General features: G+C 42.7%; 1 protein-coding gene across 2 annotated transcripts; it reads right to left on the reverse strand.

Moving 5' to 3' along the window:
* On the reverse strand, positions 1-25,047 carry LOC142001139 (protein argonaute-4). Of its 2 annotated transcripts, XM_074976078.1 has the most exons (18): positions 24,651-25,047; positions 19,623-19,788; positions 18,947-19,067; positions 16,702-16,883; positions 15,945-16,081; positions 15,713-15,847; positions 15,416-15,503; positions 14,130-14,277; positions 13,914-14,033; positions 13,215-13,343; positions 12,900-13,033; positions 10,537-10,721; positions 10,075-10,234; positions 8,401-8,716; positions 6,734-6,868; positions 5,985-6,086; positions 5,501-5,700; positions 1-4,009 (listed from the first exon to the last, which is right to left on the reverse strand). In XM_074976078.1, exons 1-18 carry the CDS (start codon positions 24,667-24,669, stop codon positions 3,901-3,903), a joined length of 2,586 nt encoding a protein of 861 aa, XP_074832179.1. In that variant the 5' UTR covers positions 24,670-25,047; the 3' UTR covers positions 1-3,900. The 2 variants fall into 2 exon arrangements, with proteins under 2 accessions (XP_074832179.1, XP_074832177.1); XM_074976076.1 differs by lacking the exon at positions 24,651-25,047 and having other exon boundaries at positions 19,623-19,831.
* Positions 25,048-26,252: the final 1,205 nt, after the last annotated feature.

Consider the following 26,252-nt stretch of genomic DNA (forward strand, 5'->3'; position numbering starts at 1 on the left):
TATGTTGCTGATGCTGTATGTTGCATTTTTATTTGACACCAACGAGGAAAAACAGAACATTTGGCACAAGAATGCCAATTTTTTATTTGTTTGGACACATGAACACAAAATATCCCTGCAGGCTAAAAAAAATACATTGCAAATTGTACACGACCAGCATCTTATCGCAACAAGGGGCTGCTAGCCCACCCATAACAGTTTAGAAAGAGTACCTCGTATTGCTATAGACATACATCCAGTCCAAATTTAATAAAATACAAATTTTAAACATTACAAGTCTAACAATATAGAAACAAAAATTACATCATAAGTCAAAATGAACAAATGCAAACATTTTACATTGAAGTTTCAGCCTCCTAGACATAGAAATATCATGAAAACGTCAATAGCAAGGTATAAGAAAATCTGTGATATTACAAGATCTTTCCTCAAATTTAACAAGGAAAAAACCTTGCAGTTGAAACAGTATTGATACAATGCCCTCCAAACTCTGCTTTCTTAAAATGAAAGTAGAGCTACTGCCTTGCTATTGAGCAAGAAAAATCCTACAGCACATCCACAAAGGTAGTTTGGGGGGTGGGGGGGAAATGTTAAACACTATCTGAACAAGGGGATGCCTTTGCCCACATGAAGGGCAAAGCTTTTGATATAGGTAAATAAGCTCTGACATGTGTGTCTGGAATAAGATACGTACTGTGTGGGCTGGTTTACACCTGAAAAACTACTGCAGAATCACTGCAGTACTTAAGTACTGACAACTCCTTATGCTGGCGGAAGAATTCTTCCATCGACCTAGCGCAGTTGACCAGTCAGCTTAACTACATCCTGCAGGGGTGTCAATTTTTCACTTCCCTGCATGATGCAGCAAAAAAACCCAATTTTCTGGTGCAGACCAGGCCCGAGAAGCATGTTTGCCGATCTTTCACAATCTTTTATGCCCTTTGGATGCAGCAACAGGCACTATACTAATCTAGTACTTACAGTAAGAATAAATACATTGGACCTGTCTGAATGTCTGAGACAAGCCAGCTGTTTCCCTCCAGAGCTTGTTCAGAATGCAACTGATTTAAAAAAGAAAGCAGAACTGGTTCAAATGCAGGCTTTCTGCTATTCTTTGCTGTCAACCACCCCTGCGCCCCCAACTCATTAAATTTTGCTACATTTAAAATCTTCCACACCACATAGCTAAACAGTGGCCAACAGGCTTTATTTATTTAAAAAAAAAAAACCAAACAAAAACAAAAAACCAAACCAAAACAAAAAAGCCACCCAAGAACTACAGCTACAGAATGCACATCTTCCCATTGATTGACACATGCATAACAATTCAGTCAGTCCGAAGGGGATAATTCAGCTCATCAAGCTGAACCTCAACACTCAGCTTTCAGAACAGTATACAATATTATTACTGCAACTTTGATCTTGCAGTTACAGCCTTCCAAAAGATACACATCCTCCAATGACAACAATTCTAAACCTAAATGCTCTTCGGTTCTCTCTCTCCCTCTCTCAAGGTGAGAGCACTGCAACCTTCCCAGTATTATAATCCTATGATGTTCTAATGCATGACTGAGTTAGAAAGTTCTTACCATGCTTCCCAGAGCTAGCTGAGGTCTATTCAGCTGTAAGTTTGAGGTGAAACATTCAGGCTAATTGCAGGCAAGCAGATGAGAGGCTCTCACCTCACTCAATCTGAACTAGAAGTGCTTGGCACTGGACAACTATCTATCTGGTGGTAAAAATTAGATTTCTTATCCACCCTTGACTATCAGTCACATTCTTGCCTAGTGCATGAATCCACAGTGATCTTTGATCTTCTAATCTAAAGGGTCCTCAATTTCACTTCAAGGTGCCAAAATTCACCATTGATTGGGTCAAAGTTCATTCTAAAAGGGTTTTTTGTATTCTCCCTGAACAAGTATTAAGAAAAGCAGCCATCTAGCTGAAGCAGCAGTCAGTCTCCCACCCATATGTCCTGATTATTACCCAAGTGAGGTATTCCTTAAAAAAAGTTTACAAATTAAAAAGAATATTTTCTAAACCTGTCCACACTATGTGCAAGGAGCAGAGCTTGCTTCAGTCCCACTTCCAAACAGAAAAAAGTTTACACTAGTTTAAATGAGGCATACTACTTTGAAACTAGGTTATAAAACGGTCTTGAAGACTAACTTCAGCTTTTCTCAGATACAACTGAAAGACAGCATTTAAAAATGTAAACTTCATTTTATTTACAAGCTTATTTAGAAGACTGAAGGAAAATTAAAACAGCACTTCATATTGCTGAGCTTTCAAGAGGGCTGGTTTCCAAGCTCTGGAACAACACACAACTTAGCAGCAAACCCCACACTAATGGCAGAGACCAAAGGGCAATAGTTGGTGACTTTTCAAACTTTTCTTAGCTTTTGCAGTGGAGTATTGTTAAGCTATATTGAATCTAGGACTAAGATCTGAGTCTGTTAACTCATGTTAACATTAAAAGGATCTATTCACTATGTCTATGGGTTCCAAAAGTATTAAGCAAAACCAAGCCCCCTCTTCCTTTTTGTACATTTTAGCTGAAAAAAGGCAAGCAAATAAAAAAGCCCTAATTTCTAAGCTGGGACAGAATCAATATATTTGATGTACACTTTTTTACACATGCTGTTATGTAATTGTGTGTGCAACCTGGATTCCCAGGGCAGGAAAAAGTTTAAAATGCTGGTACCAATGTTCAGGTTGCTACTGTCACACAATATGCTTAGAACTGTACAGATTGGCAAGCCTTCCCTACATAAAACACCCAGTTTCCAAATTTATAAAAAAAAACGTGGTAGACAGGACATAAACAGTGAATATAAAACAGCTAAAAATAATTAAAAAAGAAACCATGGAAGTGTGTCTTTTCTGATTAGTTTCAGAAACTGCCAAATTGCGTGTTCAGAAAATGACACAAGGAGGTCGGTTAAACTCATGCACAATCCTCAGCTAGAGTTTACACTGTCAGGGGGCTTAAAAATATTTATTGCCAAAAGTTAAACCTTCTATGAGAAAAATTTTTAAAATCACTTCGATTTATCAAACCACACAGCAGCATAAAGTGGGCACTTTTGTAAAAGTTTGAAAAATATCTAAAAGCTAATTTTTTTTAAATAGTTATTTTTAGAAGGGGAAATGGTTCAGTACTTGTTACCATATCATGGCAGTATTATCTGTAACCATCACAATTAAAACCTGCTGCCAGGCATTGCTATCTGGTTATGTTACACATTCACAGAACAAGAACCACCTAGCTGAATCCGCAGTATAGTGCAATTGCTTTGCAGCCCAAGTCTGCAGAGATTAAAAAGATAACTAGTAAAACTGACAAAAAACTGCAATACCTGTGAAAGTTAATGTTTGTTAAAAGGCATTTACAGTAGTGAAATCTAAAATCTCTGTTAAAAAAAATATCTATGGCCCCACACAATAGAATGGTTATATTGAACTGGAGTAAAATGTTTTGCCAAAATATGTATACTTACTAAGCAGTGCATGAAGACAGGGAATTAGTCATGTTGATAAACTAGAGGGTTGAGGACATAACTTAAAAACCATAGCTAGCAAAATATTCAATAAAAATCTTTCATGCCAAGTCTCTTAAAAATTTCAGGATGATCGGTCTTTTGCGCTTTGAGGTAAAAATTCAGTCCAATGCATCCGAAAAGACAGTTCATTAATTTCTATTACTTAAAACAACAAAACAAATGGCTCAATTGTGTTGGTGCATCAGACTTTGCTGTGAATTATAGATTCAGTGCGACTGTTCAGAGCTGCTGGTAGTACGCAATCTGAAATAAACTGGGCCCTAGCTAAAAGCAGTAGGCATTCAAACATTTCAGGACTGCGTAGGTTGTTGGTTCTGCCTGGTCTTTTCAGATGGACTCAGGCAAAATACATTGTATGCTGGGTATCATGGTGGATCTGCACGGCCTTTGCCAGAGCCTGGGGATCCCGGCCATTGCTCTGTCCTGAAACGTGGCTGCCTTCAGCACTGTAAAGACATAGACACATTTAGAGGGCTATGTACAATGGAACAAAACCAAAGCACACACTTGAACAGTTCCTTACTCAAAGTTCTACACATGCTATCTCTGGTTATCAAGAGGGTCTGATCCTGGAACATCAACTCAAACCAGTACTAATTAAGGGTCATCAACAGGGTTCCCTCTAATTTTTTCCATCCATGGGCAGAAAAATTGTGTTATGTGCACCAAGGCACATATGAGGATGTACCACAAACACTGTGGGTGGCTGCAGGCACTCCATTAATCAGCTAGGTGGCATCAGAATTTTTCCTAGGTACCCATCCAAGCACTCAGTTTACAGGAAATGCTGATCATTAACATACAGATTAATCCACAAGTACTCATTAGTATAACATAAATAAGCCTTTTCATTTTAGTTTAACAAATCACCACTCCTACAGCACATTTCATCCAAGGATTTCAAAGTCCTGCACTACAATTAATTCCTCCCTCCACTGGCGTACAACTAGGTATCTCCTGTATAATGATGAAAAAACAAAACAGGTAAAAGCAACTTGCCCAAAGCCTAAGGAAGTCCATACTAAACCTGGATTAGAGATGTTCCTGGCATTTGGACCTATACATCTTCTGGCCAATGCAGCCTCAAATACACCACCTGAAAAGCACTAAGGGATCTTTAGGAAACAAGAGTTGCCAGAAACTCAATTTTAGGACCCCTCCCAAGGGAGCAACATGCTGAAGAGGAAAAAAAAAACAAAAAACTTTCTGCTACAGTGCTTTAGCTGCAGTAACTCCAATACAAACGCATTTGAGGGTACAGAGAGAACGGCTGAAGTCACATTTGCCAACTTAAATAAAGAAAAATCTTAATTTTTTCATAACGAACTCGAAAGAAATCCAGCTCTTAGTGTGCCAGCGGAAAATTTAATGAACTAAAAGAATGCGAATGTATATTTGTAATAAACAGAATCTTCTGACCTCAGTTTCAGTTCTTCCTACGGGTTTTATGCATTTCTATTTTATTTAAATACTTGTTAAGAACTAGCCATCAGCTCTTACAGCTGGGCTGGGCTTTACAAGGCATCTCCAGTCTAGTGAAAAAGGCTAATTTTTAAAGTGTTGTTTTAATGACCCTAGTGCTGGACCGACAACCCTGGAGACCCATATCCTCTGTATATGCACAGTACAGCGTACTGCTTTGCCAAACTGACTGACCCCTGGACTGGAGGAATCACAGTTTAAAAGGTGGGAGGGGACATATCCATGCCCCAAACAGTACAAGGTCACTCAAAACTGTCAGCCATTGCTATTTGAGATAACTGAGAACCCACCAATCCGTTTCACCCACAAACCCGGTTCAATTCATCAACTATAATAAAGAGAAATGAAGAAGCAGTATCAAGATTTTACTCTTCACTTAAAAATAAAACAGATCTTTGTAGAGGTGCTCAGTCTTCTGGTGTGCTGTAAAGAGACATAAGCCTTTTACTCCTTACCTGTCGTGATCCTTGTCTACAAGATGATATCTTGCCCTAAATGCTACCAGCCTGGCATAGTATGCAGGAGCTGGAATAGAGACGGATCTTGTACAGCGGACGTATGTATGACACAGCTGGTAGGTTAGCAGCTGCAATTCATCTGCAGTGAAACAGTTGTCATCCCACAAGACCTGATAATGAGACGGGCGGCTGGTACCCTAGTGAAGGAGGCAAATACATGTTTGACTGGTTTATGTCTATTTAAGGCAAATGGAGCTACAGATCTCTTGAATCATTATCATTTAATTAACACAGAGAAGAAGTGTCTGGATAGATCACTTGGGTATAAATATATCAAAATCTTAACACTGATTTTTCACGTTACACCAAACTATTCAAATGGCAAGTCTGCTCAAAATGTAAACAAAAGCTCTTATCCATGAGCAACAACAGAAGGTATTTCAGTTCCAACAGCACAAGTCCAGTACAGACTGAAGATTACCTGAATTCCTGCATGGCTACAGAGGTAAAAGTCAAATTCAGAGGGATGTGTGATGGTGCTGTCCACTGTAGTGCCTGCTGGTACATTACCACTTTTACCTACCTATTTGGGGGAAAAACGGAAATTAATGCAATTATTTCTGCACATGTCCCTTATACAGCTCAATCAGAACGTACTTATTTTAAGCTGCTGGTGAATGTAGTGTTCAGCGAAAGTGAGAAAGCTAAGTTCTTTAACCACACTAAGGATTAAACAGCTGTTTGGAGCATCACGGGTTATCTTCCAGGAACCTGGCTATAAACTTCTCTTTATAGTTAACTTCCTAGACGTGAGCAGTTTTAACAGTAAAAATGTGGTTCCAAAAATATCCCATACCAAGTAGCATATATTTAAACAGGGCTGCTAATAAAGCCATTATAGTTGTAGGTACAAGTACGCCTAAAACAGGATAATCCAGGCACATCACAAGCTTTCACTGGAAGTTTAATTTCCCTTCCTCACTTGTGCTCAGACCCTGTTGCTGGGATCTGCATTACGCATACAATCTTAAATCCAGGAACTTTTCTGAAGAGATGGCAGAGTTTTGTCACCCTGATTTGCTTAGAAACAGAGCAGAGCAGACTAATTGCAGAGCAGACTAATTCCACTACTCTGGAAAGTAAACTGGACATCACCTCCAGTTAAATGAGCTGGCTGTTCTCTCATTTCTTCAGAATTCCTCCACATATATAAGCAACAACATTACTTGCCCTTTCAGTTTTGTCAGCACAGAAGAGTCTAGTGTGATGCCTTTTCTGCACAACAATGTAGGTTATTCCTGGTCTATAATCTTCTTCCAAACTGATACAAGCCTTCCGGATTGCTATCAATTCTGGCCAAGCTACCTAGAAGTATAAGCAATTAATTCAGTATGCAGGACAGTATTCTCACTGGTTTCCCTGAACAGATATAATTTCACAACAGTATGATTCAAAGCACAATTAATTGCATAGGCACCTCAGGGGCAAACAAAAAAAAGTGAAAGTGTTGCTTATATAAGGATTACTAAAAAAACAAATCTTATGCCTCAGGGTTGATTAAGAAGCCTTATTCTTACGTTTCTATAGACTTACATTAAATGTGTTTTTTTAAAAAGGCTTTTAGAGTTTAAGGTATGAATTGATCAACTAAGTCACCTTACACTTACACTGTAGGAGACTATGGGGGTGAATGTATGTGTATAGCACAGGAGTGGGGAACTTTTTCGGGTCGGGGCCACACAAGTGAAACACCAAAAACCCAAACCTTTGCCAATGTGGTTCCCAACTGTATGGGGATCCAGGCAGGAAGGGGGGTGCAAGAGAATGTTGGGGGTGGGTGATCTGGGCAAGAGGGGGACATAGGAGAAGGGTGGCGGTCTGGGCAGGAGGGGATGCAGGAGCAGGCTGCGGGTCTAGGGTCAGAGGAAAGGTGCTTTAGGGTTTGGGGTACAGGATCTAGAAGGGAGGGGGACACAGGGTCTGGGCAACAGGGGTGCAGCTTACCTCCCACACATGGGTGCTCATGATTCTGTACCTCCTCCCAGGTGCTCCCCTCCACTGCTCTGATTGGTCATAATTCTAACCAGAGCTGTGGTAGGAAGCCTCTGGGCAGGCTGCCCAGGACACTGCTGCTCCCCCAGGCTGGCAGAACAGCAGCAATCAGCAGTGGAGCCCAGAGCCATTTCCTGTCCCTCAGCCCCCAGGAAGCCCACAGTCCAGATCTGGACTGCAGCTTGCCTGATCCAGCTTATGGGGCTCAGGGCTCCACACACTCCACAGGACAGATTCTATGGAGAAGAGCCCTGAGCCACAGGGTCTCAATCCAAACAAGCTGTGGTCCAGTTCCCTATCCTGGCTATAATATATATCTATAAAACTTAATCACCTCTGGGATGGAGGGAAGCAGCCTATTAGCCACAATATTGCACCCAAAATGGAGAGGAGGAGGAGAACATCAACCTTGAGTACCTCAGAGCAAAAACTCATCTCCAGAAAGCAGCTTTGGATTCTCAGCACACACATGAAGCAGCCAAGACCTCTTGCCAAGTTTCTCAAGGCTTCCAGATATGATCACCTGTACTCGTCTGCCCTCCCAAATATTGTACAAAGAGCTGTCTTGATGTTCAGAAGATTCAAACCTCTGGTTCTACTGCATCTAGGTGTTTCAAAACTGAAGCACAGCACCATCACGCCATTCTCTTTGTAGACATGTTTGTAAAAATGTACATCAGAACAGCGTGTGTAGACAAACGGGAGCTCAGGCCTGTGCTATCTGTGCGTGCCAGGATGCCATCCATTAAGGCATCTCCTCTTTCAGGAGTTCATTTGCCAACACCATTTATATTCTCAATGGCAAGATTTCACTGAACTGCAAGGAAATGTCACTCAAAAAATACCTGTTTCATCTGTCCCTCTGAAACTCCTCCTCTGTAGTAAATGATCCGTGTGGGCTTGAAGCGAGTGGATTTGTAGAACTGGATCAACAGCTCTCGCACCATGTTAGTCAGGTCCTGGATCACTTCCTGACTGTACAGTAGCTCCTGGGAAGTCTCCTGACGAGAAGTCTGCACACGCACTGTAGCACAGTAGCGGCTAGGGTGGCCATCCATACTGCCTACCACTGCAGCAATAGATGGCTTCTTACCATCCCCAGCGGGAGGGTGCGTGACATCTGCTCCCAGGAAGATCACTGGCTGCTGGAACACAGAGGGCCTGTTCAATTTAAAGAAGGCTTCGTCAAAATGCAAGGAAGGGAAGGTGTTAAAACTTAATAAGTCATCTGACAAGGATAAGTTATTTCAGATCTACTTGTCTAACCGTAAGAACTGAGAACTTGCCAGCTTTTTACACAGGGGATTCCTGGCCCCCAAAGAGCTCGCAATCTAGAAAACAGACAAGGGAAATGAAAAGGGAAGAACAAAAAAGGGTGGGTGGCTGAAAGCTGAGGTTTCATGGGCCACAATTCCCTCTCCTAGTATGTGAGAGAAAGCAGGGAGAAGAGCACTGCATGAAAGTAAGGAAACTAGTGTTTACAGGCCTCAATGAAGCAATCTTTGTTTAAGGAGATACTTGGAGGAGAGGGTGGAAAGATCAGGACACAGAAGCAGGAACAGACAGGGATGACAGGGATGGGGGTTATTCAGTGAGCTTTGTGGAAATGAGTAGCCTTTACAGTTTGCTACAGAGCTAAGTGATGTCTCAGATACAGACAGCAGGTGTCTGATCAGGAATCACAGCCCGTTTGACTAGGTGATCCACCTGTAACAAAACAGCAAGAAAAATCGGTTTCTTGCTTGAAGACAGTTTTAAATGCAGTCTTCCATCAACCTGCAGGTTTAGGGAGTTTACTATAGATTATTTGTTAGAGGTAGAAGTGAGAAAACAGTCATGAGATGGTACCAATACAATACAGAAAATGGTCGTGTGCTCAGAGAAGACCAGCAGTGATGGGACTCGTGAGTTTTAGAGCTCTCATCTTTTCATTTGATTTTACTACAACCTTTTGTTTCTCCCTTTCAGCCACATTGCTGGACAAGTCTGAAACCTGAAACAGTCTTTATCATAAGGCACAACAAACAAAAGACAACAGAAGTCAGCAACCATTCGAGACTGAGTTCTGAAATTTGACCTTTTGACCTCTGTGTACAGTCGTTAATAGTCATACTTACAATAGCTTCATTAATAAAGATGCAGAGCTTTACTGTGTAGGTGGTGGTTGGCAGAATTAGCTGGTCTTTTGTTAATTCACAGGTGTCCTGGCTTTGAGCAAGCTCCCGGCTGCATGTGGGAGAAGGGGCAGGCTCAGCTCCTGTCTCACATGCCAGTGAAAAAAAATCTGTTCACGTGCCACTCTTGGCACCCGTGCTGGGGGCTGCTGACCCCTAAAACAGCATGTTGCGCAGCTTTAAAACATAAGGCACCAGCGTTTGTTCCAAGTAATACAAAAGATAGAAAATTTCTAACCCACGCATTGTTTGGAAAGGTGACATTTTACTTTCTAGGAAGCAAACCAAAATAATCACTTTGCTATATAAGTTAGGCCTTTGTGAAAGCTTTAGATTTGATCTAACCTTTGATGAGGTACAAGCACATTGTTGATCCCTCCAAGCTTTGCATTTATCTTCAGACAAAGATTGGATAGAGTTTGGGGTGAAGTTTTTACCACATTCTTCACCTGGACACACTGCGTGGCCATGCCTAACAGAGTGTCACCCACACGCTTAACCTCAGCTGCAACAAAAAAGCAAGGAGATTCTGAGTATCAGAGGCATCAATACACCCCTAGTACCACACCGCCCCCCTCCCCCAGACACATGAAAAGTAGGTCAAGAGTCTAAAGATGCAAATGGCAGTCCATTCTTTGGGACTGTATCTGTATGATTATAAAGTAGGGAGACATTAACTAACTTCTAGAAAGCCCATCACAGAAAAAGGCATGCCTGCTTTCCACCCACCTCATCATTATGTACCCTTAAGCACAGATGCTGCAAAGTGAGTTAACTACATGAAACTTTATCATCTCCCCTCCATACCATACACAGGTGTCTTTCCAGGCAGGATCACTACTATGAGCTGCAGACCAACATAGGTCAACTTCAAGTGTTTGAACATCGGTTCCACACTATCCGCGCCTTGTGCATATTTACAGAAACACGGCTGGCCTTGGATTGGCATCCCTGCATCCTTGGATATCTTGCGCAGCTGGTCTGTGAAACTCCTATAAAACAATGAAGTATTGAAGGTTTGGGCAAATCAGTCCACAGAGTTACAGTTATTTCAGTCCTCTGGCTATGGGGCATGTTGTCTTCTACACTATTCCATAGCAGAGTCAGTTTTATATTGTTAAAATTCTCTTTAATTATATCCAATGTAGAGCTTCACTAATGCAGTTCCAGTCTGGACTCAGGAGAGACTTTGCATGTCTTCATACATTGGCATTGTTCATACGCCTTCTGTGCTCATATAACTTGTGTGTCTGAATTTCTATAAGTCTGAACTACTCATTGGTTCTTCATTGACAAGTGCCTTTGGCATGAGTGAAGAAGTCAGGCTTAGCAGTGATGGGGACCTATCCTGAAATCCTTACACACAAGTCAACAGTTCTGCAGTGTCAACAGCCATAAAAAACCCATATAGTTTATTAGGTGCGACTTTCCTTTATCAAAGCACTTTGCTCACCACTAAAGCTCAGTGATCGTTAATTAACCCACAGCAATACTACTCAGCAGGTTAGGAAAGAAAGTGGTTTTTGTAAACTCAGACTGCAGCAAGGAGTTAAATAGAAACTTAATGCAATAACTACAGTTGAAATTAAAGTGCCTTTATAAGAAATTCAGTTGTGGGTCCAAAACCAGTTAACCCTGTGTCACTATATGCAGAACTTATAAGCACATGAAGTATATAATTTGCACAAGGACAAGGCATTATTAGCACTGCAGGTACAATTAGAGATTCAATGCCTAAAACAGACATGTCTATAGCAAGAAAAGGACAGAGTTCAACATCAAACGATCAGACACACTAAACATTTTGTGGTGTTAATTAAAAATATTGCAGAGGTAGTTATGTAATTGTCTCAGATACCTCCCAACATGACCAGCTCCACTGGGTCCTCACATTACACAGATTTCATATTGAACAAACATACTCCATACACACATTGAAATTTGTGACTATATGACACCACTACAATACTGTAAGCAGATAGTCAAGAAAGGCTCTCCAGACATTCAGCTTCCTAGCTTTTGCAGCAGTAAGCCACTCCAACAATCCAATCTAAAAAATTTTGGCATTTACAATTTTCCCCTCCTGAATCCCTAAAATGAAGCATCAAGCCCCTCAAAACCTGAGTGCTTCAGTGTAATATTAACAGAGAAAAAACAAGGAACAATACCTTAGGCTAAAGCCACACTACCATGGAAGACCGCCCCGCTCAGGGTCAATCTTCCATAGTTTTGTTCCACGCACGTACAAAATGACACTTTCTCGGGTCAAAGTCAACCCCAAAACTCCTCACGAGTGGCAAGGATTAAGGAAGGTCAATGGGAGAAATGATCCCATCGACTTTCTTCCGTGTAGACAGCCATTGTAAGAGATAAGTTGATTTTAGCTGCACAATTGGCATAGCTAAAATTGCGCATCAGTGGTCAACTTCTACGACTACTATAGGCATAGACTTATTGTGTAGCTAAGCCAGAAGTGTCAATTTTTGTTTATATAAAAATAAAGAAATTTGAATGGTTAAGTAAAACATGATAAAAAACACTGAATATCTCAATAAGTATACTCTGTTCTCTGCACTACTATGGCACTTTCCAACATTAAGGATATCAAGGGCATCAAGCGTTTACCATTTGAAAACTTATACGGATAATGAACCAAGATGATACTAAGAACTTTTGGAGGTTATCTGAAGGACGGAGAAGGAGTTTGGTACAGATTGATTGGGAACCTGTTCAAGCACAAGGGGCAAGAGAATGCAAGGCAGGAAGACAAAGATACCAGCAGTCAGAAGAGAAACAGACCAATGCACGCAGTGGACGGGGCAAAAAACAGAGATGTAGACACAGACGCCTCCTCCAGATAGCATTTCAACTGCAATATGGGCACCTTAATCCTTTTAATCCTTTTCTTAATTTAAGTTTACAGAAGTTTACAAGTTAAAGACTTGGTTATTCACCACTTTCAAGTTGCAAATATTTAAACTACCGCAGGACAAAGATTTTTTGCTTCTACTGTGTTAGATGTGGTCACATCAAATCATCACAGAAACACAGGACTAGACAAGACATCGTTCCACGCCCTGTGTACACTAGAGGTAGGACTTAGGACCATCTAGACCATCCTAGTGTGGTGTATGCTATATCATTTCTGCTGGTAGCACACAGATACTCACTTGAGCAAGTCTTCCCTGCACTGTTTTTGAGGTGCAAAGCAGGCAACAGCCCATACTTTAATTTCGATGCCAGCATAGAACTGTTTCCCTCTCATATCCCAAACACCCTGGTTTGGTGTAGCTACAGTCTTGTTCTAGACAAAGACAAGGAGAACTTAAGAATTAAAACTGTATTCTGCTTGATAAGGCAGTGAACAGTATTCTCTATAGACTTGTATGAAATAAATTTTTAAAATTACAAAATGCCCCCCACCCCATGCTTCTTAAGACTGATTCTTACAACAAGCTATTTTACAATAGACACCAAGAACTCACCCGGCCTCCATACTGCAGCATTGGTGCTGGCAATACTCTGCCTGTTAACTCTGTCATTTCATTATGGACCACAATGCCAAACTCCTTCAGATATGGATCCGGTCCACCTACCATACTGTTACTCTTCACCTGGAGGTCAGGAGGACAGCATTGTAACCATCAAGAGTATTTCAAGTGGTGGGTATTAGTACAATAAGGATAGAGTGGCTCAGGACAGATCCCCTTATATCAGTTGTCACCAAACTGTGGCGCATGAGGAATATCCAGGGGTCTAGCAAGGCCCAGGTCAGGTCCATGGGGGATCTGTGAAGCACCACCACCCACCCGTGCTCGCCCCAGGCCCTAGCCCATGGACACAGCTGCAGTCCCTGCCTCCATTCTCGGCCAAGGGGGAGAAAGGGAGGAGGAACATTCTATTGCTGCTATGGTGGGTGTGCAAGAGAGAATATGTGGGGACCACTGCCTTACATTAAAAGGAAAACAAGTCACTCTCTTTAGCTTCTTCGATTCTTGGCTAGTCTGATTAGAGAGGGTATCTTAAATAATTCTATGGATTTTGCTACAATGATTCAATGGAAACCATTTGAAAGATGCATACAAAACCTGTTTTCACGTAACTTGAAAATTTTCTATCAAAAAATGTTTGACTGGAAAGGGGAAGTTGACTATTTTCTATAAAGTTGAACCACAGCTACTCACAAGTCTGCTGATTTCTTCCTGCCTGTCTGGTGCCGACCTTGCAGTTGCTTTTATCATTGTTGATGTCTGATTGTCTGTTAGCTTCTTGATACATCGCTGGCCTGCCACAATATTACATACCTACACAGCAACAGAATTAGAGATGGTTGATTGCCTCTTTTGAAATAATGGGTGTAAGTCTTACTACAGTGCAGGTTAAAAGTTGAATTCTTTTACCTCAAGTGGTAAATAAGTGTGTTTCTGCTCTTGTCCTACTTGGAGACATGGAAGGTGAGGGTATTTCAGCTGCAGACTGTACTTTTGCTTAAAATACTGAGCCACTGTACATTCCATAGCCTGTCCATTTTCCAGCTGCAAAGGGAACCTATAAAAAATATGCCTTCATTATGCTTTGTGATGAAATGGTTAGTTCTTTTTAAAAAAGTGAGTGAAGAATACATTTAAGATCCCTGAAAATGCCCATTTCCTACAAAAATGAGTCCTGTGGCTCTTCAGTGAGACTAAGATTTATTTGGGCATAAGCTTTGATGGGTAAAAACTACTTGATTAGATGCATTGACCAAGTGGTTTTTACCTATGAAAGCTTATGCCAAAATAAATCTCAGTCTCTCCAAGGTGTGAAAGGACTCCTGGCCTGTTGTTGCCAATACAGGCTAACACGGCTACCCCTCTAGGACATATTCTGTAGTTATTATTTCTCTGTAAACTTATGTACAAAATAAGTTTCTCACTGAGTATTGGATTTAATGCCAACTTAAAAAAGTATGGCTTTAGAGAAACATTTTAAAAACCAAGGTGTGTCTATTTATTCATCTTGTGAAGAAGTAGAGTTGTAGTTCAACTCCACTGTCATTGTTCCAACTGGTCTAATAAAATTAAGATTTGTTTTAAAAGCCACATGGACATTTTGTCTCGAGTCAGCTACCCGTGTAGAAATAAGTCCCTTAACATCTCCTGCACCTTTCACTTTAGAGGAGACTAGCACAGTTACCTCGTACTGCTCTGGTCCTTAAGGAGCTCAGGGCAGGATGCTGCGAGTGTGGGGGGGGGCATGCAGGTGTCAGGGTTTGGGGGTGAGGAGGGGCTCAGGACTGGGGGCCACACTTCCCAGGGGCTGGCTACAGCAGTGGTGGGCAGGGGGCAGCTCCCAGCAGCTGGCTACAGTGTAGACCTCGCTTCCCTGGGCAGCAGGAAGGAAGCTTACCTGCTCCCTGCTGGCCCAAATGGCATTATAGCTGTCCCATTACCCATCTCTGGCCCCTTGGTGCTCCCTGTGGCCATGACACAGTATAACTGTGCCTCTTCCCTGTGTTATGGAAAACAATCCCATTCCAGGCACATCCTGTTTTCCTGGCTCAGCCAAACCCCGGCCTTGCTTTAAATTAGGGTAAAAGAAAGCTGCATGCCAAATTAGGTGGTCCTAGCTCTTACCATTTAGGAGGAGTTCTTGACCAAAACAGACTCTCAGACAGACACACATTAGAGACAGAGTGGGTACATACGTCTGATGGCTTGCCGGTCGCCTGGTAACATTGCAAACTCTGTATTTTCTCTTCATCTGGCCGCAGTGGGTAACCTCAACTTTTAGACCTGAAAATCCAAGACAAAAGACAACAAAATAAAAATCAGACCCTGACAACTTGTTACCACCGCTAAGATTTACTTTCAACTTTGGAAAGATGAACAACAAGCAATAGGACAGCTCCAGTGTCTGCAGCCTGCAAACTCTGGTAAGGCAATTAAGTACACTCACAGACTTCCAATATTTTTCACCAGTGGTTTTTGAACTTCATGTTTACCTCTGATTTCTTTGGTAAACTTAACACGCTGGGAGTCCGTAAGAGGCTTGGTCTGTTCGTTGATGTTTTGAATGTCCAGGACCTCACACATGAACTCAATAATAGGCTGCGCACGATAGAAAGCAGTTGCCGATACTAAGAACAAGACGACAGGATATTTAGTCTAGAGGAGGTGGAGATGGGGTGGGAGGAGGAACTTTCTTTACCATTAAATATAGAAGTTTCTGCATACCATCAATATTGAGCATCATGTTCCACATGGCAGGCCGGACTGACTGATGGAATCCAAACCAAACCTCCCTGCCCCCTCCCAGAGGATGGTAGTAACCTTCAGGAGGAGAAAAAAAGGAACGGCCCACAGGGGTGTACCTGATGAAACAGGAAGAGTTAACACTTGGATCCTTATTTTCATTGTACTACTTAGGTTTGCAAAAGTTCAAGTCCTTATATATATATAGATAGATAGATAGATAGATACATAGATAGATAGAAGGGACCAGATCCTTCTTGCACACTCATTTTGGTAGTGTCTAAAAATATATTCCATATATCTACAGACGTAACAGTTGAAGCATACACATGAAGCACATCTGAATATTAAGAGACAATAAAAGCAGCTAGAATGACAGCAACTCTGCGTCCTGACCTCAGACAGAATCCATGAGTCCTGTGGACAGACCAGCGGTTAAAATTCAATTGGAGCAGTATTCTAAAAAATTACTTCCAAACCTCTGGATGCAGCCACACATGCCATAAGTCAAAAGCCATAAGGCTCCAAGAAATGCTTGGTGGAAATTTAATCCATGGGGTGGATCATATTTTTTTAATCCAAGTATATAGCAAACTGTTACCAAAAAAACCCACAATAGATCTCTTCGCCCCTTTTGCAGCTGGGTGGCCTATGTTTGGAGCAACAGCAAATAGGTCCCATTTTAACAGATTAATAGAAGTCCAGATGGATTGGACAAACTGAAATCCAAAGTACCCACCTCATGGAGGGAAGATGCCGTGTGATTACATCAAGTGCCTGTACCGAGTCCTCAGGAACCTCATTCAAATGTCCTGCCAGAGCTTCCAAAAGCAGTTGAAGGCTAACCACTGATACCCATTGAATAGATACTTTAAATGTCTGGTCCTTCCCTTCACCTGGGAGCGTCACCTCCATATCCACCTAAACAATCAATGGAGATGCAATAAAACATAAATTAACAGACTGAATACCCAAATGTAATATTAAGCGACACACATTCTCATGGACTTGCCTGGAGTCTAAGGATGTTTTCTCAACTATGCTATAATAATTTAAGAGAATTCTACAGCAAACAAGCAGCTCCATAGAAAAGTTTGAAGCCTGGTAATTTAGTCATGCCAAAAAGTTGCCCTGAGATTCCATGTTTATTGGCCATTATCTTCAACTGAAGGTTAATATGACAACACCAAAGCATTGAAAGAGAGAGCTATCCACTCTGTCATCCACTTTTTGTCACAAAGAGTTGATAGGAAGAGGCTCAATTTTGTCCATAAACATAAGGTAAAGAGCTCTAGTCTCCAAGTCAATGGTCTGAATTTCCTCAGAAACCACTCAATGACACACTTAAATCACCAAGGGAAGCAAAGATCTCTAAGGGATGCAAAGTGTTCTTCCCCAGATGTTGAGTATGCTACTTTAAAAAATACTCTCTTCCATTGTTAGCCTATAGGGTCACTCATGTGGCATTGTACTCTCCCAATGAGGTCCTCAGAACCGACAGTAAGAGTGGCTTTATTTTCTCCAGAAATCAGAGTCCCCACAGAGATTTCATCCAAATTTGGAATTTTTGGTATATATTTCTATCTGCCAACAGACTATTAAGAACTAGGACACAAAATGTTTCAGTTGAAAATTACACAGTTGTAAATGCAAGGCTAAACTGGAAGGTGACAATATATTAACATTTATCCTCAGAGTAAATTTAAAAAGGCCCACTAACTTCCTTGATATTGTTGGGAAAAACAAAAAAGAAGAATCTCAAATATCTGGTAACCGTTGATCCATAAATTCTACATTACACTCTATACTCAACTTCCTTCCCTCTCCTTCCTTGTTGTTATTGACTCACATTTTTCTGCTATTTCCCTTCTCTCTACCTCTGCCACCATTAACAAAATGTATTTTAAAAAAACAGGAATAAGAATAAATGGTGTGTGTCACATCAGCTTGATCTGTTAGCTTGCATGTCATGTTTCCCCTACTCTCTGCTTTTAGACTGTGTTTCAGTCTGTTCTGACTAAGCATTTTAGGACAGTGACTGTCTTCCTATATGTTGGGACTTAGGGTTCAGGGAGCCAAGTTGAGTACTGGTTAAAATCTAAGACAATCCAGTATTCAGAAATGATTTATTTTTATTGAAAAATGTTCCTGCCTTTACGTGAATAAATGTGCATGAGTAAATTAACATGTATAACTAAGACTTTGTACTATGACACTAAGGCCGTTTCTAAGCTAATAAATGGCTCAAAAATGCTAATAAGGCGTGGATGTAAATTTCTGAAGCCTCATTAGCATAGAGTCGCATGATTTGGAGTTCAGCAAAAGCAGCACGTGTAGAAACGGCCTAAGTCTGCAGGGAAGACGCAAGCTACAGAAGCCTGTTTTCAAGTAGATGGGGAAAAATGCTAGAAGCCTTGTGTAGAAAATCTGTGTTTTGTTTTGATTCTGAGCTTCAAAACCAGGTCTGGCAGCAAGTAATTTAATTAGTACTAAAACATACTGTCACTCTGGTAGCCCATTCCTATGTTAGGACATACCTAAACAAATTCAGTCTGACCAGAACAGCACATTCGCTGCAAAGTACAACTTGCTAGGTCATTCAGCAGTCAAGCAGCTAACAACGTAGCCCTTTAAGTTGTTTTAACAACCTTTTAAGATGAAGAGAAAAATTTACATGAAGAAGTGTGATGTCTTAGTAGCCTCTCAGACTGCAGTGTGTTGGTTTACACTGTAGATGCCAAGTTAAAAAACACAGGCACTTGGAACTTAGAGTGCTCCTGAAGAAGAGTCCTCTGAAGAACCCAGATCAGTGAATTTCACCCAATTCCTATTGACATTGACTCTTGGCTTTTAAATACTACCGAACTGTAAGATTCCTATCACACCTTTAATCTCAGCACACTTCATAAACTCTACATGGTATTGCAATGTTGGTATAGCAACACGTCACAGGAAGGTTAAAGCTGTTTTACTACAACACTTACCCGATCCCTCCCAATAGGAAGTGGGTGTGCAGTGTACATGTTCCTTTTGCCATCGTAGCCTGGTTGCCGATCACCAAATATCTGCATCTTGAAGTGTCTCACCATAGTATCTACCACCTCCCTAAACAAGGATGAACAACAGGCAAATTCAGGGATGTCCTAGCACAGCTGTTATAATTGGCCGTAACAGCACTCAACCCTGAAAACAGCAGTATACCAGAGACAACAATTCAAGTTATCAATAGACCTTTTGTTCCTGAACAGAGACAACCAACCATGACCTAGGAGAAACACCTTGTAGAAGGGAGAACAACAATGGCTTTGTTCCAAAGAACAAATGGCTTTACCAAAACTTCACCATTAGTTAAACTATAGATGGGAAAAAAAACATTTGGCCCAAGCAAAGCGAGTGTAGGATTGTTCCCTACCACATATTTCTCAATGCTCTCTACACCTACAGCCCAACTGTAAAAGCTTTTAATAGAGCTTTCTCTGAGAATATGACATAATTTGTTTTTCCACAGCACCAAGGAGCTCTCATCACAGCTCAGTGCTAAACTGGCAAGTACTACCTAAATTGTAGATAGAAAACTATATTGACAGCAGCTGGAGAATTTCTAAAAAGTAGTGTTTCCTTAAACGGAGGCTGCTTTGGTGTTTATTAAGCCATCCTTACCTGTTCACTCTTCGGGGCCGTTTTTCAGGCTTGATATCTACATCATAGTGATAAACATCAATTTTCGGGATCTGCACCTGAAAATGATTGGCTAAGAGACGGATAGGTTTCCCAACAGTTCCTAGGCCGGGGCGGCGAGGCGGCTGGAAAAGGCTGGCTGGAGGCCCTGCAAAAGTCAAAGCAACAAGTTTGAGATAATAAATGACCATGCAACACAATGTTCATCCAACTGTGCATAGTGCTGTAACTCAGCTGAAGGCTCCTTATGCCAGACAAGGGAATGAAATCTGAAGTAGCTTGCTCAGGTTAAGAGATTTACAAATGAAAGTGATCCACTGCCTTTTAACACACTACAGCTGTAATTAGGCTTCCATATATTCTTGGCCTGATCAAGTGATTAGCGGTGCAATTTTTAGCTGAAAATTGATAGAACCTGAATTTTTTTTTTATTTTATAGTGTAAATTAAAAATATATTTTTATATAGGACAAACAATTTTATGCTTTTCACCACAACAAAAAGGCTGTGCTCTTTACACACTAACAGTGAAATGCTATTCAATGTAAAAAAAGTGCAAGACAATTTCAACACAAAGGTGGGAGTTAGCAAGATTAGTATATACAAAACATTTCAAACAAAATTATTAATGTAAAGCAAGGGTGGGCAAGATACAGCCTGCAGAAAGCCCTCCTGGGACACTCAGGCACAGAGCAGGAAGACATGTAAAGCAGCATAGGGATGCCCCACTCTGCTCCAAGCAGCTTTCTGCTCCATGTAACACTCTGCTCCAGACCACTGAGGGACAGGGAGGCTTCACGAGCTGCCCCCAGCAAAAAAATCTCAGGCCCCATTGTCTTTTTGTTTGTTTGTTTGTTTCTAGCCAATAGAAGCTCAGTGATTTTGTTGGTGGGGCAAGGGGAGGAGCCCTTGAAGCCTCCTAATCTCAGAGTCTGGAGCAGAGCCACATGGAGCAGGCTTGATAGATCTAAGGCTGCAACAGGCAGGGAGCCTGTATCAGAGGTCTGCTGGCCAGGAGCCACTTACATAGGCACCACCTGGCCAGCGCCTGCCTCTTGCATCCCAGCCCCTCCCTCACCCAAGTCATTACCTAAACCCTCTGCACTACCCTTCCCCATGTCACAAATCCCTCCCAGATCCTGCAGCCCCTCCTAGACCACTCCCACAGGTCAGAATCCTCTCCTGCATCCATACCCCAGCCCCAGCCCCTGCCCCAGGTCCTTCAACCCAAACACCCTCAGACTCCCCCTCTACTCTACTCTTAGTTCCCTAATTTAAGCTTCCCTCTGCTTGCAAACTCCATCCCTGACTCTGCACTCCCTCTATGGAAAAGTGTGCCCCTTGACCACTTACCAAAATCTTGGAGTCCTACCACCCCCCAACAAAAGTTATTGCCCACCCCTGTTGTAAAAACATTTATGTTTTGTTACTAGAACTGGTCAAGGCAACTACAAAAGTCTTGACTTTTACAGAAATATTTTTACTGAAAAACTCTGCAGAGGCTTAAGGAAGAAAGACATATTTGAACTCAGATTAGCCAATTTAATGCTTTGCCAGTTTCCCCAAAGATAGAAATTAGAACAGGAATGGTACATAATTTAATAGATAACAAGCAGTCCTCTATCACCTTAAAGACTAACAAAATTACCAGGTCTTGAGCTTTTGTGGTTAAGACCCACTTCTTAAGTCAAATTTGTCTCATTTTAAAAAAATTCACTATTGTTAAACACTTGAACTGAAGCGACTCAATGAAAAAATATCTTTCCATTTATTTTGTGCATTTGATGGCATTCTGTAGTCACTGTTTCACTACTCTCTTTGTGTAGGCAGTTCTCCCTGCTTGAGGCTTCTGCATAGCAACAAAGGAGAAAAACATTTAAAAAATAGAAAAGCATGACTATAAAGCCAGAAAAATTGGTAGGATAACTTAGGACAAATTTAACAACTGAAGCTGCTTTAAAAGCTTTTTTTCCCCCCACTGACTAAATATCAAGTTGACAGGGCCCTTTTCAGTCAACAGGCTGATACATTAAAGGTATGAATTTATTTTGGTAGGGTTGGGAGAGGGAGGAGAACAGACATATAAGGAAACAGCCATATCCTAGAGACGTATCAATAAACTTTTGAAGGCAAAACTAAATCCCAAGAATCCATACACTTTTGTTTTATAAACAGACTTCTAAGGCTAGGTCTACACTAGCCATGGAAGATTGAACACTTAGGTTCGATCTTCCAGGGCGCCATTTCATGCATGCACAAAATGGCGCATTCCAGGCTCAACACCGAACCCAGAACTCCTTGCGAGCCACGAGGATCAAGGAACGTTGGCGGGAGGAGCACTCCTATCAACATTCTGCAGTGAGGGCAGGGACCAATGTCGACGGCTGCAAAATCGATTTTAGGTACACAATTGGCATACCTAAAATTGTGTAGCAGCCATTGACATTCCCAGTAAGTGCAGACGTACCCTAAGTCTCTTCCAAATTACCAATTTTTATTTACAGATTTGTGACTATTAACACTAAATTATTTTAAGTACTAGAGTAACAGAGAGTGGCACTCCAGGTAACTATAGTCCACCACTTGGTATATCAATTGTGCACAACAAAGCAGCTTCCCTAAGGCATAGATTTTGTTTTACTAGGTCACAAACACGACATACGTACCATGGGCACTGCACCTACATCATTACCATAAAACTAACAGCTCACTATAGTTTCATTTTTCAAAAGTAAAAAAGCATGAATCATTGGGAATCAACATTTGCTGGGCATGTTTGGCTACCAGAGAGATGATCCATTAATCCTGAGCTAATTAGTCTGAAGCTGTATAGCTTTTGTGGGCACTGATCTGCTAAGAGAGATTAAATGACCAACTATATTTACACATTTACCTTCAGTGTGTGCAAGTTTTGTAAATTACAAAATCAAAACAATTCCAGACTTTTCTTGTCAAGACAAGAGGTTAACCTTACATCTTCTCTTTATAATCACTCTTATTCTTGATGGTACAAAATAGCCAATTAAATGCTGTTTTACATCTGAAGCCAGGGCTTCCCTACAATACATATAATTTGTTATCATGATTTTAATTTTGTCCATTCAACTTCACTAGGATGAAATATTTTTATCGCACACATTGTGGCTCAAGTTTTCTTGTCGTGTTAACAGCCTATAAGCTCAGATGGGAAGCAATTTTACACAAATGAAAGAGCATTTCTTGGAAATATCTGAATTTATACTGCATCACACGTTAAATAACAGATGGCAAATATTCAGCATAACCTCTATAAGTGATCTTTTAAAACATCTCCTAACATGTGGAATTAATGAGAGTAGATATTGTCTTAAGGTTTATGACCCATTGCTGTAGATTTTGCAGAATTCACAAAAATATCAACTTTATAGGATAGACACATTAGAATCTATATGTAGACATACACATTCAGGCTAAGAAATACATATGACACACTGTGATCTTTAATCATTATCTCCTTACAATACTCACCAAGTTCCACATCCAATTAAAAAAATACGGTCATAGATAACAGCTTTAGTTTTAATGCCCAGGTAAATATTAAGGTTTAGTCACAAGTGTCTGCACACTGACACAACTTCAAAAGTTAGGCAAGTTTTTATGACACTATTATACGTTACTGTTATAAATCAATTGTACGTGTGTATGCCATTTTTCAGAACTATCACCTTATTGCTTTACCTCAAGTCACTTCGTTGGCTAAAGCTGTATTTTGCACTATTGCAGCTATATTTTTAAGAAGTCAAATCAAACTACAGACTATCTCAGTGGAAGAACTCCGGTAGATGCAGAAAGTTTTAAGCATATACATAAATTGATTGCTAAACTTTCCATGAAGATTCAAGTTCCTCTTTAAAAGGACGAACTGCTAAGCTACATTTAGTCTGATCTCATTTGCCACCTCTGCCAGGAAAACCTCTACAATGATCACCAGCTATAACCTTGCACAACCAAAATCCAACCTGCAACTTACAATGTAGCAGCGGTATTTTTAATAGCATAGCCTCACCTATTCTTATTAGAATACACCTATATGTTTCTTAGGAAATATTTCAATTGAATAAGATAGAACAGAAAGTACTATTGATCTGGAAAGGCCTACGAGCTGCAAACACGTGAACATTGCAATCTAGTTAGCAAATAATTAAAAACAACAGAGCACAAACCATTTAGAGATAGTGAAAACTGTGTCTGGAAAGTTACTGTGGGTAGAAATGAGGGGGAATGACATTTTTCACCCATTTCCTCACCCACCCACAGATCAGTCACTGCTAGTAATATGTCCAGTGTCTTTATTCAACACCAGAACACAGCCCAACACAAAAAATAACCTGACTTAAAACACAGCTTGTTCACATCAGGTGCCAGATCTCCCAGACCTGGCACCAGGAAGTGGAAAGAGCTTGTTTTCCTGTCCCTTGTGCATTTAAAACTACGCTGCAGAAGACCAAGTCTATTAGCAAATAAAGAGCTTCATGTACCTAGCCACATAGGGCCCCCTCAACATGTGAGGCACAGAACGAGAACAGAGGGAGAGAACGGGCGAAGGACCATGTAGCGGGACAGGCCTCTGACAGAAGCTGCACAGCAGTACCCACCTGAACCAGGGCTCTGCCCCATCCCTCGCTGACCAAGCAGCCAGCTAGCCAAGCCCGGACCCAGTGTCACCTAGGAATCGCCCTCCCCTCCCTTTCCCTCCCAGGCCCAAGGCCCTCCCTGCTTGTTCCACTGCCCTGTCACCCGCAGAGCCAGGCTCAGAGCACCGGAGCGGAGAAACTCACCCCCCGACGCCCCGAGGAGCCTGACAGCCCCCTTGCCCCCCTGGAGGACATGCCCGCAGGACCTGCACAACCCACGCCTCGCCCCTCCAGGGCCCCCCTCCCTTCCACGGGCCAGGACCCCCTCGTCTCCCGCAGCCAAAGACCCCTCCTCTTCCAGCGCCCCCCTCCGCCCCCGGGGACCCCTCGTCGCTCACCGGGTCCCAGCGCCTCCATGGCGGCGGCGGCGGCGGCCTCGCTGCGGTCCCCAGCGGCCGCGACCGCCCCGGGCCCCGCCGCCCCCGGCCCCGCCGCCGCCGCCGCCGCGTATCGCTTGATCTCGGGAATGTTGGCTCCGGGTGGGGTCGGTACCGGGAACTGAGGGGGGGAGCGAAGCGATGCGGGGCGGGGCCGGCGGGGGCGGGCGCGGGCACGGGCGCGGGCGGCGGCACAAACAATCCCCTCAGCCGTGCCACCGAGCAGGAACCGGCGCGGGTCCCGGAGCGCGGCGCCGACGCCGGCGCGAGGACGCGCGCGAAGCCCCCCCCTTGTGGCGCGCGGGGGTCGCGCGCGTCGCCGGCCGAGCAGGGTTCGGAGGCCTTCCCCGGCCCGGGCTCGCGCTCGCCCCGCCCTCTTCCCCACAGCGCTGGGGCGCGCGCGCGCGCGCGCGAGCCACCACCTGAACTCGCAGGCGAGCGGCGCGTGCGCCCCGTCCCGCCCCCACCCCACGCGAGTCCGGCCCTTTAAACCCGACCTGTACTCCCCTGACTCCAGCCCCTGCGCTCCCGCACCGGGTACCTCCTCCTTCCCCCCAGCCCAGCACCCCCGCCACAATGCTTCCCCCGCACCGCAAAAGCGTCCCAAACCACTGACCGTCCTGCAAGCCCTCCCACCGAGCAGCCTCGCGGCCGCCGCTCTGGAGGGAGCCACACCCGGGACATCTCACGCCAGGTGCATCGCCCAGACTTTTTCAAGGGCTTGAAGATGTACAGCTGTCCTAGAGCTGAGAGGGGCTGAAGAGGTCATCCGGTCCGGTCCGGTCCCGGCACTCACGCACAGCAGCACCTATCACCATCCCTCACAGATTTTTTTTTTTTAAGATCTGTCCTGCCCCACAACCTTGAAAGGCCCCCTCTGACTTTACAAAGCCAACGCTCTAACCACTGAGCCATCCCTCCCCCCTTTCCCCTGGAGTAGGGAACTGCTCATGTTGAAAATTTTATTTTTTTTAAGTGCTCATTTTTGTTAACATGTAGATAATCAAAACTAATATAAAATAAACTAAGTGGATGGCTTTAGCATCTCTCAGCTTCAGCACTTAAAGAGTTTAGGGGGGAGCCTGACACCAGCAGCAATAGTGTCATTTGCGTTGGCACTCATTCTGTTACTGTCTCCTATTGGCTTAATACTCAAGTGCCAGAGCAGCAAGCAACATGTAATGTTTTAACCAAAATCATCTGCAACATTTATTAATGACTGACTTACCCAGGGCCATACCAGAAGCAGGCAATGGTGCAGGAAATTGAAACCAGATCTCCCATGTCCTAGATCAATGTCCTCCCACCTGTTGGATCCTCTTTCTCCCATAGGTGAAGAGTTTTATGGGCCTGTGGTGCCTGTACTCCACACGTTTGGTTTATATTTTCAGAGGCTGGGGTGTCCAATACATTCACCACATGTGGCAAATAGGACATTGCATTGCGGTGAATGGGGTGGTGCCTTTAAATGCAGCTCCTCCTGAGTGCTGCATGTGGTGAGTGCCGTCCTCCTGCTCTGCACATGCACCCCACCGCTTGGTGGGACAAGCGTGTGGCGGCCCC

Source organism: Carettochelys insculpta, chromosome 24, assembly GCF_033958435.1.
Source record: "Carettochelys insculpta isolate YL-2023 chromosome 24, ASM3395843v1, whole genome shotgun sequence".
NCBI classification, from domain to species: domain Eukaryota; kingdom Metazoa; phylum Chordata; order Testudines; family Carettochelyidae; genus Carettochelys; species Carettochelys insculpta.

Coding starts and splice junctions, on each gene's coding strand:
- LOC142001139 (XM_074976076.1), bottom strand. CDS start 19,831: ATGGTCATTTATTATCTCAAACTTGTTGCTTTGACTTTTGCAGGGCCT. Junction 19,068..19,622: donor CGGCCCCGAAGAGTGAACAG/GTAAGGATGGCT, acceptor ATCCTTGTTTAG/GGAGGTGGTAGATACTATGG. Junction 14,034..14,129: donor ACACTTATTTACCACTTGAG/GTAAAAGAATTC, acceptor GTTGCTGTGTAG/GTATGTAATATTGTGGCAGG.